Consider the following 16587-nt stretch of genomic DNA (forward strand, 5'->3'; position numbering starts at 1 on the left):
TCTTGTACATCAAAGTAGTCAGGAAAAGATTTTATGAGTACTATGTATGTTTATATTACATTTATATTCATTTTGAAAGAACCAGTTTTCATTATATAGTAGAATCTTGGGGGAGGGGGGCACTTTTCTGTGGTCTAAATAGACTATGCAAAAAATCTTGAAGAGCATGATCCCACATTATTTCTAACTTCTGGAATTTCTATTTATTTTATCTTGTTCCCAAGACCCTTTATAAACACCTGGATTGGGGGCATTTCAGCATAATAATTTTTTTTAAAGAATTTATTTATTCATGAGAGACACACAGAGAGAGAGGGACAGAGACACAGGCAGAGGGAGAAGCAGGCTCCATGCAGGGAGCCCAACACGGGACTCGATCCCAGGTCTCCAGGATCACACCCTGGGCTGAAGGCGGTGCTAAACCGCTGAGCCACCAGGGCTGCCCCAACATAATGATAATATGCTATATAGTTCCACATTATTACTCACCATGAAGTTTTTTGTAGTTTAACTGTTAGTGAAGATAGCATTAGCTGCCCCTCAGGAACATGCTGGTGGTTTCTTTTGATCTTCAGGAGTAATACTGTGATCCTGCTATGCTTAAAAACTCCTAGAATTTCAGAAAAATGACAGTCCGTAATTTCTGACAAGATGAAAGATGCTTATAAGAATCAATGTTATTGGGGCAGCCCGGGTGGCTCAGCAGTTTAGCGCCGCCTTCAGCTCAGGTCGTGGTCCTGGAGACCCGGGATCAAGTCCCACGTTGGACTCCCTGCATGGAGCCTGCTTCTTCTCCCTCTGCCTGTGTCTCTGCCTTTCTCTCTCTGTGTCTTTCATGAATAAATAAATAAAATAAAGAATCCGTATTATCCATCATGCCAACCCCAGCTATTTGGAATACTAGGCCATATGAATTAAAGAGAAATTTTTAAAAAATATTTATTATTTATTTATTTATTTATTTATTTATTTATTTATTTATTTTTATTTATTTATTTATTTATTTATTTATTTATTTATTTATTTATTTATTTATTTATTTATTTATTTATTTATGATAGACACAGAGAAAGGGAGAGGCAGAGACACAGGAGGAGGGAGAAGCAGGCTCCATGCCGGGAGCCCGATGTGGGACTGGATCCCGGGACTCCAGGATTGTGCTCCAGGCCAAAGGCAGGCACTAAACCGCTAAGCCACCCAGGGATCCCCAAGAGAAATATTTTTAAAAACAAATGTAAAATTTAAAACGGCAGTGCCCACTCCATCTAGCTCTTTCAAAAATATATAAGCAGGGACACCTGGGTGGCTCAGTGGTTGAGCATCTGCCTTTGGCTCAGGGTGTGATCCTGAGTCCGGGGATCAAGTCCAGCATCCGGCTCCCTGTGAGGAGCCTGCTTCTCCCTCTATGTTTCTGCCTCTCTCTGTGTGTCTCATGAATAAATAAAATTTAAAATATATATTTATAAATATATATATGCAAACTGAGACTAACCTGTTTTTCCAGCCCTGTGATTTTCTGTATATGTGGGGCAACAGACTCAACCTCTAGTTAACTTGAGATGGAGGATATGAGCTGGGCCAACACCACAAGGTGCTGGAGCTTAGTAGAGGCTGTATAACCTCTTTCCAGCAGTGTGTTCTTTTGCAACAGGGTTCCATTGCTCTCATGACACAGTGGTGGTAAAATCACTCGGGTCATTTCACATTGGGCATAGAGTCTGCCTTCTTCTGGTTCTAAATGGTACTGATATGGAGTCCAGTGAAATGTCTTACCAAATTTTACCTACACTGAGAAATGTGTGTTTATTTTTGCAAAGAAAAAAGTGTATTTTTTGCTTTTGTACTTTCTCTCCTTCCACATCACCTCTTTTGTCTTCAGAAGGAAAATTAAATCTGAGGCACCCCTTAACTTCTTTACAGCACTCTTCTCCCCATAATTTTCCCCTTCAAACATTAACCTGCTGCCTGCAGAACCTTCTCCAAGTAGAATAGGCTTTGTTTTCAGCAGGATAGATAAGCAGATAAAAGAGGGCAGCAGGCAGGTTTTTGTTCCTGCCTGGACCAGATGGGACAGCACCAGGGTCCATCTACCCTGTTGAGGTGTTTCTTATTCCTCTCCCCATTTTTTTTTTAAAGATTTTATTTTATTTAATCATGAGAAATACAGAGCAGGAGAGAGAAAGGCAGAGACACAGGCAGAGGGAGAAGCAGGCTCCATGCAGGGAGCCCGATATGGGACTCGATACCGGATCTCCAGGATCACGCCCTGGGCTGCAGGCAGCGCTAAACTGCTGCGCCACCCGGGCTGCCCCCTCTCCCCATTTTCAATCTCTCTTTCATCTGCGTGTCGAGGTCATGGGTGCAGTTCCAATTTTACATAAGCAAGAACCTAGAACAGTCTGGGAGAAAGAAACAACCATTCTTTATACGTCATTTTTTATATTCCAACCTCTTGTAGGACTCTTGTGGTTAACTGTGTTTATTTGGTCCTTAGTTCCCCATCTTGCTAATAATAACTTTAATAAAGGTTTTTGACAAATTAAGTTTTATTCCTGAGAAATCCTGGCCTTGGGATCCCTGGGTGGCGCAGCGGTTTGGCGCCTGCCTTTGGCCCGGGGCGCGATCCTGGAGACCCAGGATCGAATCCCACATCGGGCTCCCAGCATGGAGCCTGCTTCTCCCTCTGCCTGTGTCTCTGCCTCTCTGTCTCTCTCTGTGTGACTATCATGAATAAATAAATAAAATCTTTAAAAAAAAAAAAAAAAAAAAAGAAATCCTGGCCTTGCCCCCATTACCTTTTAAAAAGTACAAAAAATAAATAAAAGTAAAAAGTACATATAAACTGAGCATTTTTAGAGGAATGGTTTCTTGTTCCTTCGGTTTTTGCAGTACCTGTTAACCAGCGGCTATTCAACATCAGAGGGAATGACCCAAAGCTAAAACCATGTTGGCACATACCTCCCTCGAGAGTTAAGCACCCCTTCCCCTGCCACCAACAGATACCAACACGTCATTTTAAGAGAGTGTTAGCTGATATTGATATGGGAGAGTTTGGTTCTGGTCTCAAGGAGTCCCAAGAATGAATCTCACTGCAACAGAGTTCGCAAAGCCATATAGCAGTTTATTAAGCAGAGAAACTCTCAAAAGTGAGAAGGGTGCTGCAGGGTTGCCACTGAGGGCTTTTATGGTCTTTTATAGGAAACTGACCAGGGAACTTGGTAAATTTCTTGTGAATATCAGGGTGAATTTGTAAATGTCATATCTATATTTAGAATAATTGGTAGACTTGCTACAAGTAAGATGTTTCTTTATAAATATCATGAGCACAAACAAGGTGTCCCTTTCTGTTTGGCTAATGTCTCCTTAATGTTTCTCTACATCTGCCTAACGTGGTGTTTTCTGTGAGCCTAGTGACAATTAAAGGGGGATACTCCCTAATAATTTGGAGCTAGAGAGCCAGGTTTATTTTTGTTTTTACTGTTTTATCTCTCTTTTCCTTGGGATGGGCAGGAGCCTGACTGGGGCCTTTCCCTTCCTAGCCTCATCTGCCTCCAACTCATTCCTACATCAATATCATATACATGCTTATTATAGGGATTCTATTTGTGATACATTTGAAATAAAATAGAACCCTTTTTTCCGCAAGGTGGGAGATGTTCTTTCTAATCTGGATCTCAAATTTTTCTTCTATGTTAGTACGAGTAGATGAGAGAGAGGTGGTGAGTAAACTTGATGAGTCCAGGATTTCAGTGAAATAGCTACCATGTGGGTCGGGTTAAAGCCAGGAACCAAAGGGTTAATGGAATTAATCCGGGGCTGCAGACTAAGAAGCATTGTTAGCTGCAATTTTTTACCCCAAATTTATTTGTTTGCCCTTAAGTTTCCTTGACTCTCCTCCTTGGGGAGACAGATTTGAGCCTTGTCCTCCAGTCGTCTCCTTTGGCATCCCCTAGAATAAACTTTTTCTTGGCATTTTTGGTGTCTCCAAGTGACTGCTTTGCAGATTACCTTCGGTTGGGTTACATGGTGAGAACCAGGACCAGGTGGTCTACATAAGATGTTTCTGCCCAGCAATTCTGCTGAGTTTAATTCCATTGCGAGTTTCGCTTCCTAAACCCCAAACTGTTTAAGAAGGGTCTGGCCATTTCTAAGCCGTGCTTCAGCATGTGGCTGACATTAGCCACCATCCACGTGCCGTTGTCCAAGTGCGCCTAAGGCGCTGCATTGATGTCTAAAACCAAAATATCAACTTGCTCTTTTGAGTAGGATAAAAAAAAATGAAATGATAATGATGAAATGAAATGATAAAAGCGCCCAAATAAGGCATAGTTTTTTCTGTGAAAATTTAAACTTCTTCCTGGTCATTTCTAAGCAGAGGTCGGTCTGTTTCCATCTGTTAATATTTACATGGTCTTATTGAAATAAGTTCCACACACTTGTTTTAAAACAAAAACACATCTGTTAAAAAAACAAAAACAAAAACACACATCTGTTAACCCATAGACGCCTTGGATTTTTCCCCCCTCTAATTTTCCTTTGCTTTTTGTATTTATTTATCCAAATAAATATGGATAGGATATCTTCTATGTTTTTTTTTTTTAATTATTTATGATAGGCACGCAGTGAGAGAGAGAGAGGCAGAGGGAGAGGCAGGCTCCATGCACCGGGAGCCCGATGTGGGATTCGATCCCGGGTCTCCAGGATCGCGCCCTGGGCCAAAGGCAGGCGCCAAACCGCTACGCCACCCAGGGATCCCTATCTTCTAGGTTTTCAAGAAGAATATACACCTTACGATATACTGAGTCTTTGAAAATAAGGCATCTGAAAATCAGCCTGCTAGTTTAATAATATCTGATGTATTGTGGTTTGTTGGATGTATTGAAAGCTTCTTAGAAGCTTCTTCAAGTCAGGTTTCTTCCAAGAGCTGCTGAGTGAGAGGGTGGGATTTCAGCAAAACTCTAAAATAAGGCCCTCTCCTGTTCTATATCCTCAATTGTAGTATTAGGTTTTTTTAAATTGTTTTTTGTGAAATCTAAATATATTTTAATATGATTATTAATGTAACATAAAATAATGTGCAGTTAGAGCTTAAGACAAGATTGCATTTGCCTAAAAAAGTGACTTTGCAATGACTTTATTGGTCTAGAAGAGAAGTTCAGGACCATTAGGTCCTAATGGATTAGGTCATTGTGGAAGAAGTTCTCTTTTTTTGAGTGTAATTAAAAGAAAAAAATATATATTCTCAGATTACCTATGGAAACCTAATTCTCTTTAAGAAACAGACATCTGATTCTCTATTGCTTAATTTCTATTTTATTATTTTTTAAATTCCTGTGATTTTATAATTTATTTCTAGGTACTAAAGGAAGAAATAAAGGAGAATTTACAAATCTTCAAGGGGTAGCTGCATCTACAAGTGGGAAGATACTAATTGCAGATAGCAACAACCAATGTGTACAGGTATGGTTCTCAATTATATACCTTCACTTATATGGTAAAACAGATATTTGCGTATTTTCCTGCTTAAGACTTAAGATCCATAGTACAAGGACAGAAAGAGAAGCTTACAATGTGTATAGACTTTTCTTCAAATGGGGTTTGCATGTCCTGACCTGTGGTACATAGGATACATGTTTTTGACTGTTTTCCATCTTCACTAATTTCTGTGCTCATTTACATTCCAAGGAATGTCATTTGTTTTGCAGATATTTTCCAATGATGGCCAGTTCAAAAGTCGGTTTGGCATTCGAGGCCGTTCTCCCGGGCAGCTGCAGCGGCCCACAGGAGTAGCTGTGCATCCCAGTGGGGACATAATCATTGCAGACTATGATAATAAATGGGTTAGCATTTTCTCTTCTGATGGCAAGTTTAAGGTAAGATTAAGCTACCAATTGGCTGCAATGCAGTAGAGAGAAAAAACAGAAAATACAAGGTGAAATTCAAGATTTCATACACAAAGACATGTGGATGTTACGTCTAACTTTTATGGAGAGGGGCAGTGATATTGTTATAAATTTTATGTATAGGAAATAGCGGCTTCATTTTATAAAGCAATTAGGCCATTCAGTCACTTTTTTTTTTTTTACATATTAGCAGATTTACCTAAATTCAATGAAGACAACTATTCAAAGATTATTGAAGAGGCAATTGTTATCTCCCAAATTAATTTACAGATTGTTGTGTATGAAGTGCTTCCTACTTTCTCAGACCTATGATAGATGAAATGGGAGAAATAGAATCATAAAACATGCTTTCTACCTTTGAAAAGCATACAAGCCCCTTGAGGAAAATGATGCTATAAATGACACAAAAAATTTTGTGTTAGCCTTGAATCAGTCTTATATTGCTTGGTGCAATCTGAAACCTAGTGTTAAAATATAGAATATAGGAATCAAAAGGACAAGAGAATGGCAGCTGGCAGCGCAGAGAAAAAGTGAGTTGAGCTGCATTTTGGGAAGCATCCCATCATTTGACATATTTGCTATTGTCCCCAGCATCAGCTCTTTCTTGAGCAAGTCGCTAAAGAGTTGAGAGCCCTCCGGTGATACCAGAAATCTCTCTTCTAAGGTGTCATCAAAGAATATTATGTGCAGCCCATTTTCTGCATTTGTTCACAAGAAGATTATGAGGCACTTTGTCAAAGGTGTTTTTGAAGGCCATAAGCACTGTGCATTCTGCATTGTCCTGTCTAGCCTGCTTAGAGGCTTCTCTTTCAGGTGACAACATGAGCTTTTTACTTAGATCAAGACTTTGGAATCCAAAGTTTGCAACTTATTAACTAATAATATCACTTCCTTGAGTCTCAATAGAGACTCACATTTGGATTTAAAAAAAAATATTTTTTAGTTAAAAAAATCTTTAAAAAGGGGGGTGGGGATTCCCAGGTAGCTCAGCAGTTTAGCGCCTGCCCTTGGCCCAGGGCGTGATCCTGGAGTCCTGGGATCGAGTCCCACATCAGGCTCCCTGCATGGAGCTTGCTTCTCCCTCTGCCTGTGTCTCTGCTTCTCTCTCTCTCTCTGTCTCTCATGAATAAATTTTTAAAAAATCTTAAAAAAAAAAACAAAAAATCTATTTTTTGGGATTTGGGTAAGAATTGCTGGAGATTTATTTCTCGATTTCATATGTGCCTTGTATGAAATAGGTATCTAAGAAATGTTCTTTTCCATTGCTTCTAGTAACCCTGTCCAAAAAAATGAAATGTTTGATCAGCTGTGATTTGGACTTCATGACATGCCAGTACCTAGTCACAACTTTCTTTACCTAATGTTCAGAGATGATGCTCTTCATAATCTATTTCAGAATCCTGAAGATTACACAAAGTTCACTCAGTTTCTTATTGGAGGAATTTGTATTTTCCTTTTTAAAATTGTTGGATCACTATAGTCCTCTCATTTTTATTAAATCAAGTTACTTCCATAATTATTAACCCTCAAATTGGAGCCCCTGTTTTATGTGGGGCAGCATCTTTTCAATCTAGGAGAATAAAAAGCCATAGTTTTTAATTCCCCTATATTACACACAACTCTTCAATTGCCCTTGAGGTTTTTTTTGTTCCACTAGAAATTTGATGACTCCATAAGATGGCTAAGTACACAGAAAGGTCTCTTGCCTTTTTATATCTCTAACTTCCTCTGCTGCTTTTGTGTTTTCATAATTCTGTTTGTAGTCAGATATACCCAAATACGACAACTTTAACATCAACAGAAGAAAAACTTTTCAGTGACCTCTTGAAATTGTCCATCTAGTTTGGAAACACCCTATTTCCTCTTGGTACATATGCTAGTGAAACTATGACCTGTCTCTGACTTCATAAGTGAATGCTAAAATAAGGATAAAATCAAGAGTTTTATATCTAATATGCTGAAATATTTTATATATAATAAAACATTTTGAAACTGGAGTTTTACATTTAGGAGAGAAGGGCTTCTTGAATTATGCAATTTTCATTCAGTGGTTCAATATTCTATATATAATAGACACTCTTCCTGGAAGATCCAGATCCTCAGAGTTGGAATAAACAAGAACACTCATGCCCTCTAGAGGATAGGGGGAATGGATATGGTATAGTTTCAACAGACCCTTTTGTTTTCAATAGGCATTGATCAGGGGATAAAAGGATAGCAAGTAAAAACGCTTTAGTACTGTAATGGGAGCTCATCCAGCTGACCATATGCATGACCATTTACTGAGATACTTTCTTTTCAGTGGTATTCAGTAAAATAAAACACAAGCTCAGAAAAACAAACCTTTAACACAAAGGTGGATTATTTGTATTTGTTCTAGTTAGTTCTAGAGATACAGCAGCTTATGCCCTTTTCTTTCTTTTACTCACCAGATTCTTAGCCCTGATTCTCATTCATTTTTGCCTCTAATTTTTTCCTTCCCATCTTTTCTGCTGACCTATATCTTCTAGGCCAACTAGGAACCTTTTGTGACCCCAGAACAGATACAGAGACCCCAGTCCACCATATTCTAAAATATCTCATCTCTTCCTTCTTCAATTCAAGGACCTACTTGTTGAGTTGAATACCTTTATTTAACTATTCCGAAGTCAGTGTCTAAAATAACTCTGCTTACTATTCTGTTTAAGACAGGGGACACATTGTCAGGCCAAATATAGTAACTATTAATTTCATGTGGTATAATCTAGTGCAGCAAAACTGGAGTGATGAAAGGAAGGTGGAAGGGAAAGGGGTTTGCGTTTGCCCACAACATTTAAGGTGTTTTGTTTTGTTTAAGACCTGCTCTAGCTCTTACTACATGGATGGAAGGGCAGCAATCCCTTTCTTCTGTTTTTGTTCTACATAATTACCATCTGCTTGGTATTATATGGCTGAATCATTCTAAAGTAACAACTAGTGTTCATAATGTTAGGCAGTAATAATATTTTTGCTGTAATAATTAGAATGTCCTCTCTTCTTTTTGATCCTTATTGACATATCTTCTATTATAACATGAAAAAAGTATACAATTTTTTGACAAACCATTATGGTATAGCCTCTTTAATCTCTGGGCTAGATTGCAAAATCAGGATCAAATTTATACTACAGATTCCCTTACAAGAATCCTATTGTTTCCTTCCTTAAGTATCCCTTTATATTAAAGAGATCAAAGCTGAATCTTATTTATCATCTTAACCAGGATTAAAGATCACACACAATCTGATCCCCCACTGTGGAAAACGTCCCTGTCCCTCTCTCCATACTCTCTTTCTGCACTTATCTGTAAGTCTCTGTCAGGAAGGATACTCCTGATGGTCAGATATATGATAGCAACCAAATGGGTGGAGATGGGATTGTGTGCCATATGCTATGCTTGGCACTCTGTCCTTCAGAATCTGCATGACCCAGAAGTTAAATACAATAGCTGCCATTTTACAGATGAGGAAACTGAGGTTCCAACTGGTAAAAGAATAAATTTTGCTCTGAAATTTTGATCCTGGGTTTAAATGAACTGTGGTATCTATCATAAAGGAACTAGGGAATCAGGAGGTACAAATTTGGGTTGTTTTTTTTTTTAATGGTGAAAATGAGGTAAGTTTGGTTTAACAGTGTTTGAATTTAACGTAATAACTTGTAAAATAGGCCAGGACTAAAGATACGGATTTGAGATTCTGACAGAGGTGAAAGTTGATGCCATTGCATAAATGAGATCTTAGAAGTACAGAGAATTGCACTGTCCAATTTGGTATTCACTAGCCACAGAGGATACCAAGTTCTTGAAAAGGTACTGGTCTGAATTAAGATGTGCTGTGCATGTGAAATACACACTGGATTTTAAAGACTTAGTAAAACAAATGTAAAATACCTTATTAATAATTTTAATATTGTTTACTTGTTGAAATGATAACTTTTAGATATGTTAGGTTCAATACAATATGTGATTAAAATAATACTTTTTTCTTTCTTTTTTTCTATGTTGGTTACTAGAAAAATCTTTTACATATATGGCTCATGTTACATTTCTATCAGGCAGTGCTAATACAGGGAGAGAAAACAGGAGGGACACCTGGGTTGCTCGGCAGTTTAGCACCTGCCCTTGGCCCAGGGTGTGATCCTGGAGTCCCGGGATCGAATCCTGCATTGGGCTTCCTGCATGGAGCTTGCTTTTCCTTCTGCCTGTGTCTCTGCCTCTCTCTCTGTGTCTCTCATGAATGAGTAAATAAAATCTTTAAAAAAAAAAAAAAAAAAAAAAAAAAAAGAGGGAAAACAAAACCTACGGAAATGTAAATTTTTTGAAATTAATTTTTTTAATTTAAAAAGTAATACATGCAAATAAATAAGTTTTTAAAGTTTTTAAAGTAACCCTAACTGGGGCTCCTGGGTGGTTTAGTTAAGTGGCTGCCTTCAGCTCCCAGTCATGATTCCGAGGTCCTGGGATCAAGCCCCATGTCAGGTTCCCTGTTCAGTGAGGAGTCTGCTTCTCCCTTTCCTTCTGTCCCCTGGCTCCTGCTTTTTCTTTCTCTTCCCCCCCTACCCCAATAAATAAAATCTTAAAATAAATAAACAGAAACCCTGCAGGTGAATATAAAATGAAAAGTCAGTTTCTCCTACCACCACTAATATCAGTGGTTTCTTACTTTCTCTTCCAGGAATATGATAGATTTGAGAAAGCATTTCTAAAACTACAGAGAGCTCTACTTGACCCTCTGAGCCTCTCTGCCTGGGAGAACTATGGCTTTTACATCCCTTCTCACTTACCAGGCACTCTTCCTGGCTGCTCCCTCACCTTGGTGCTCATTCTCCTTCCTTATCTTTAGTGACCTGTCATGTTCTTTTAGCCTATTTGAATTCTCTCAAATCTACCAAATCAAATACTCAATACCAAGCACTTCAAAAAGGACCCAGTGAACGTATTTGTCTGTGTAATGTGACTGAGACATCTTCCTGGGTAAGGGCTGGTCTTGCCCTTGTCTACTCCTTGCCTGGAATCATTAGCCACAGAGTTGGTACCCCATTAATGTTTGTAGAATTAGTAAATAAATGGGTGAATGAGTCAAGTACTTCTTTATAATGGAGCTATAAAAGTAAAGGTATAAGACCTACATCTCGTAGCAAACAGGCATTTATATAGTCTACTTAGATGAATGAGGGATCCCTGGGTGGCTCAGCAGTTTAGCGCTGCCTTCGGCCCAGAGCGTGATCCTGGAGTCCCGGGATCGAGTCCCATATCAGGCTTCCTGCATGGAACCTTCTCTCTGCCTTTGTCTCTGCTTCTCTGTGTGTGTCTCTCATGAGCAAATAAAATCTTAAAAAAAGAAAGATGAGTGAGTTTTAAAATATATATGGTATGTGTTTGATAGAAATCTGATGCTTTCCTCCCATCTTAAAATAATGAAAACTAGAACTATTCAGTCGTCATGACTACCCTAAATAATGCTGGACTTTTCAAATCAATATATTTAACAAGTGTTTATGGAGTACCTGTTAGACACCAAGAAGTATGCTAGGCTCTGAGTACACAGTAGTGGGTAGAAGAGACACGATTCTTGCCTGCATGGAACTTAACACATGGTTAACTAAGCACATGGCAGATGCTTGGCAATTTTAATACCAGTGATGATCTACAACAATGACAATGATAGTTGACCTTTAATGATTGCATAATACATGCTATATTTTACACTGAACGCTTTATTCACATTATTTTACTTAGTATGCCAAAAATGCCACTGGGAGTTATTGAAGTCTTTTTTTTTTTTTTTTTTTTTACATTTTTATGTATATAAGGAATCTGAAGCTTGAAATCAAATGCATCTGTGCTATTCTAGGTGTGTCTAAAGCAAGCGACAGGCGTAAAACTATCTTCTACTCCTGATCAGTGATCTTTTGCTATTACCACATTGCATCTTTACAAGGGAACTGTGACCTCAGTTAAGGGGATTCAAGAACATTTTGGGTGGTGATCCTCTTAAAAAGTAAGGATTTCAGGTAAATCTTAGTGGCAGATAATAGATGTGACAAAAACAGAAGATCATTGTGACATATGAATAGCTGTGCACCCCTGTTTGAACATTCAAGTAAATATGTACTAAAACAAATGTCTGTCTTCATGTTCTGTAGTGTTTTAAATTTCATTCTCTGTGCTTGTCTCTAACAGACAAAAATTGGATCAGGAAAGTTGATGGGGCCCAAAGGAGTCTCTGTGGACCGCAACGGGCACATCATTGTGGTGGACAACAAGGCGTGCTGTGTGTTTATCTTCCAGCCAAACGGGAAAATAGTCACCAGGTTTGGTAGCCGAGGAAATGGGGACAGGCAGTTTGCAGGTACACTCGATGGTAATATGTAAAACCCCTTTTTTATGCTTCTTCTGCTCACATTTGCATGATGGAGCATGTGGAAGATGCCTCAATCCCCAGTGTGTTTGCTGGCTTTGGGAAAGATACTGGGGATGAAATCTAAGCAAAAGCATGATGAGATGCTTCTCAATTACTCCACCTGCAGTAAGTTGAACTGCAGTCCATGCGTGGTTTTTATTGGCAGCAGGCAGTTAGAAGTCTAATTTTTGAATTTAAGTAAAACATAAACTCTAAGATAAAATATTTTTGAAATAAAAATATTTGACGAGCAGTGTAGTAACTCCTAGTTCTCCCTAGCTGCAGCTTTGTTTAAAGAGCTTCTGAATGGGAGAGGTTTTTTTTTCACCTTTCTGGATAAGAGAACAGGACTTTAGAATATTTGCTGAGTACACGAAGGACAGTTCTGTTACTTTTCTTTTTGGTGTACCACTTTGCAAGTACAAGCTTCTTAGTTTCTCACATCTGCAAGAAGAGGCTGAAAACAGTGTATACATTTTCTTTTTGAAAGGGTGCTTTTGGCATTTGACGATTATTTGCATAATCTTTTTTTGTGTGTGCTTTGTCTCCAGTTTTGCCAGGTTCTGAATGTCACCCAAAATTACAAAATATGGGTTTCTGCTCTACTTTTTAAAAAAAATTCAATATTGGAGTCTTTTTCTTAGGACTGAGAATCTACATCTTTCCTCAGTGGGAACTGAGGGCCCTAAAAGGATTAATGTGTACTCAGAGAAGCTGGCAGATGTGACTTTCAGACGGTGGCTCGGAGAATGAATTCTGATGCTTATTGCTCATTCCACTTCATTAGGGCTGCTGGCACACTCAGCTTGGTCTAAAAGAAGCCAGAGTAGACAGTCCCAAGTGTAGACTGATAGAGGACCCACATTATCTAGAGCCAGAGTTCTGGCTGAATGATCTTTCAAGAACTAAGTCTATAATTTGTTCTTTCTTAAATATCTAATATGGTAAATTTTGCAACTGCTGTGGTGTTGTAATCATTTTTATTGTTAGAGTTCTCACATATTTTTTTTCACCTTTTATGCAGGTCCCCATTTTGCAGCCGTAAATAGCAATAATGAGATTATTGTTACGGATTTCCATAATCATTCTGTCAAGGTACCATAAAATGCGTCAATTATTGTTACCTTTTAACTGCTTTTATTGAGAAATCAGTCTGAGAGAAAATAATATAATACTTCTATGCAAAGGAACTAAAGGAGTTAACCTAAATAAAAGAGTAGATTTTGCTTCTCTCTAAGATGCAAGTTTTAATTTGGACACACAGACTTTGAAGAGTCAGAAAATTGAGCAAAATATGGTGGTGATAAGTTTCTTAATTTGAAACGAGTGTAAATGGAGATGACTTAAAAATGAAATTTGAAAAAGCAATTCCTTGAACCTAAAGAGGCAGAACTTTCTGCAGCTTCATAAAATCAGATCACTTTTGCAGTTATCTGCACCATAATGCCTTTCAAACAAATTTAGATATTAGAATGCTGCTGCAACCAGAGATTTTGTTTTTTTTTTTTTTTTTTTTTTTGCAACCAGAGATTTTGAAAGGGAAATAGTCCTGGTATAATTCCTATAGCTATTTCATACTTTTTAGAATATTTTCACACTCTTGGTTTTCCCTAGTGTACAATGCCCATTACTCTCCCCCAAACAGTGTAATACATTTTTCTTACTAGGTATAGGGAGAAGAAAGATTTGAGGTTTATTGTGAGCAAATCAGGAAATACAAAAATGTATCAAAGCAGATTTCTCATTTTGCTGAAATGAGAAAATGTTTAGTACCATTCTAGGTCATGATTCTCAAGGTATGGTGCGGGTTCCACTGAAGGTATGCCAGGTGGTCATGGGCAGTGCACTGCCAGACATTTTTATTTTAAAAGTTAAATGTTTATTTTTTAGGGTTACCTTCTGTTTATATCAAGTGGTGCTGGTTTGCACTTATAGAAGTGATATAGTTTTCCTTGTAAGTAAATTCATTTAAATTTTTTAAAGTGAGGCATTTTCAGAAGGAAGGATAATAAGGGAACAGCATAGATGACAATATGCCTGTGACTAAAGTCTGCTCCATTGGGCAGCCAAATTGAAAAATAGCTATTGTTGATAACTGGAACAGCTACGTAGAAATAGGATTTCAATACCCAAAGATATTCTCTCTTCTGAGTCCTTCACTGCTTCATTTCCCCAGCTTGTCCCCAAAGATATGTTTAACCTGAGTAAATGGAAAGGTTTTGAACTTTTTTGGTGGGTGCCAAGTCCTTATGCAAAAATAGAGCAGAGCGGGCTGTGGTGATGGGACAGGAGGAAAAAAAGGATGCCCACCATTGCTTCCTTCTCAGGCTGCTTCCTGCCATGTTGTCTGTCCCACGCTGCTGCCATAGTGATAGAGCTCCATCCCCACTCCCCCCACCTCCCTCCATCTCTTGCTCTCTCTCTCTCTCTCTTTACGTCTCTCTCTCTGGGACCTGTCTTGGTAAAAGAAAGATGACTAGGAAAAGTAGTGGTGGGGAGGAGGGAAACAAAGAAGCAATAGGGCAGTAGGGACTGCGCTGTAGACCATCCTCTGGGGTGGGGGTGGGTGGCTGTCACAGTTTTGCATGATGAGAGTAACTGCAAAGTAATGACAGGCTATTATCACACTTCCTTTCTTCTATTCCCTTTATGGAGGACTCCTTGAACGAGAGGGCGCGTGTAACCAGAAGGTAACCCGTGTAGATGAACAGAGGCCAGCCAATGCCTGGCACCGCTCTGCCTACCCCCACTGGAAGATAGTAATATTAATCAAGTTGCTCTTTTCTACTAAAGCGCAACTGTGGCCTCAGAGCCTTTCCGTCCCAGTGCTCCAGGCAGTCTCTATGAATCAACTGGCATTGGTATGTGGGAGGACTCCTATTTGCCAGCAGTGGCTGACAATGTAGAAGGAAATAATACCTGTGTAAGTAATCAAGATGCAAGGCAAGGTAGCAATATTTTCTTAAAAATAGGTACATATAAAGTTCTGTAAGAATCCAGAAGAAAACAAAGAACAGATTTCTGTATCTCAGACTATCAGGGAAGACTGCCAAATGGAGGTGGTATTTGAGGTGAGCAGAATTTTTAAAATCAGGAAAGGATTTTCAAAGTCACAAAAACTTGCGTAAAAACTTGTTAGAAAAATCAAAGCTGTAAAAATTTACTATTTCAGCTCATGCATCTGCCTCTTAATTATGTTTTCATCTGAGTAATTTATAAGCAATTAAATGATGTTTTCTTTATAATTATTAAGATTCTGAAAACTCTTCCAAGTTTTCAGTATAGTAGAGGTAGATTATTGTAGTAATTTAAACTCTATTTTCCCCTGATTTAAGAAAACCAGTCTTTTGTTTTTGTTTTTTTTTCTCTTCTCTTTGATAGCTGTTGCCATATAGCTCTTATGGAATAGTTGGGCTTTTGTTCCCCGTGTAACATGTGGCAGTTAGCAGTGGTTCTGTATTCTAGTTACTTCTCTGTTGGTCATTGTGAAAACTGCCTGTAGGTCAGGGCTAACAAATGGCAGAAGTCTTTAGAGGTCTTCAGTATGCATTCTCTTTTCATTGCAAAACAAGTAAGACTAAATTTGGCATTATCCGTCATTCCAACATAGAGTGGAAGCATTTGAGCCATTTGGAGCATGCCAAGGAAAACATACTTACTCAGAGATCGATACAAGCAAACAAAAAGATCATTGGTAGGACTTAAAAAGGGAAAGATCAGAGAATAATAAATTGTGTCCTCACCAGTAAACAAACACTTTCATTGGTCTTTAAAACAAGAATGTTTCATGTGAAAGGATATAAAAAGGAGTCAAGAAAGATTTTTAAAACATAGCATCTTAGCAAAAGCTGGTTCTTGTCCTTTCCAACAAACCAAAGAGGTAGCTTACTTACTTGGCAAATTAATTGAATTAATTCAAGAAGCAGTCATGATTCTTCATCTTAAAGGAAGTTTAGCCTTTAGAGATGGAAGTTTCTCGCTTTGCTTTCCCAGTGTACATAACTAAAAGAGTCATTTTAATCTTTCAAGATCACAGAGGTGGCAATAGGAGAATCTGTAAAAGATCCTGAGATCATTTTCAAATTAGATCTGCACTTGGTATAGGGAACCCTTACTTTCATGGTGCTTTTTGCATGTAATACTTTTTGATTTGTTAATGAGTACGTCTACACATGTAGGCTAGGTGATAATGGATGCTTAAAATAATATCCTGGGTATATTTCACAACCATTAAGTATCATCTGAATCATCAAGGTAAAAGTATGCAT

The 16587-nt window shown here is 38.3% G+C and overlaps 1 protein-coding gene across 14 annotated transcripts in view; it reads left to right on the forward strand.

Moving 5' to 3' along the window:
- The window catches only part of TRIM2 (tripartite motif containing 2), a 169709-nt gene that overhangs the window by 144106 nt on the left and 9016 nt on the right, over positions 1–16587 (forward strand). For 11 of the 14 annotated variants that reach the window (XM_072773684.1, XM_072773685.1, XM_072773681.1 and 8 more), the window contains 4 exons: positions 5357–5460; positions 5706–5873; positions 12100–12280; positions 13344–13414. In XM_072773684.1, coding sequence (XP_072629785.1) covers positions 5357–5460; positions 5706–5873; positions 12100–12280; positions 13344–13414 — 524 coding nt within the window. The remainder of the gene's footprint in view (positions 1–5356; positions 5461–5705; positions 5874–12099; positions 12281–13343; positions 13415–16587) is intronic. The other 3 variants (XM_072773683.1, XM_072773688.1, XM_072773690.1) reach the window with 1 other exon arrangement.

The sequence above is a fragment of the Canis lupus genome, chromosome 13 (genome assembly GCF_048164855.1).
Source record: "Canis lupus baileyi chromosome 13, mCanLup2.hap1, whole genome shotgun sequence".
Taxonomy (NCBI): Eukaryota; Metazoa; Chordata; class Mammalia; order Carnivora; family Canidae; genus Canis; species Canis lupus.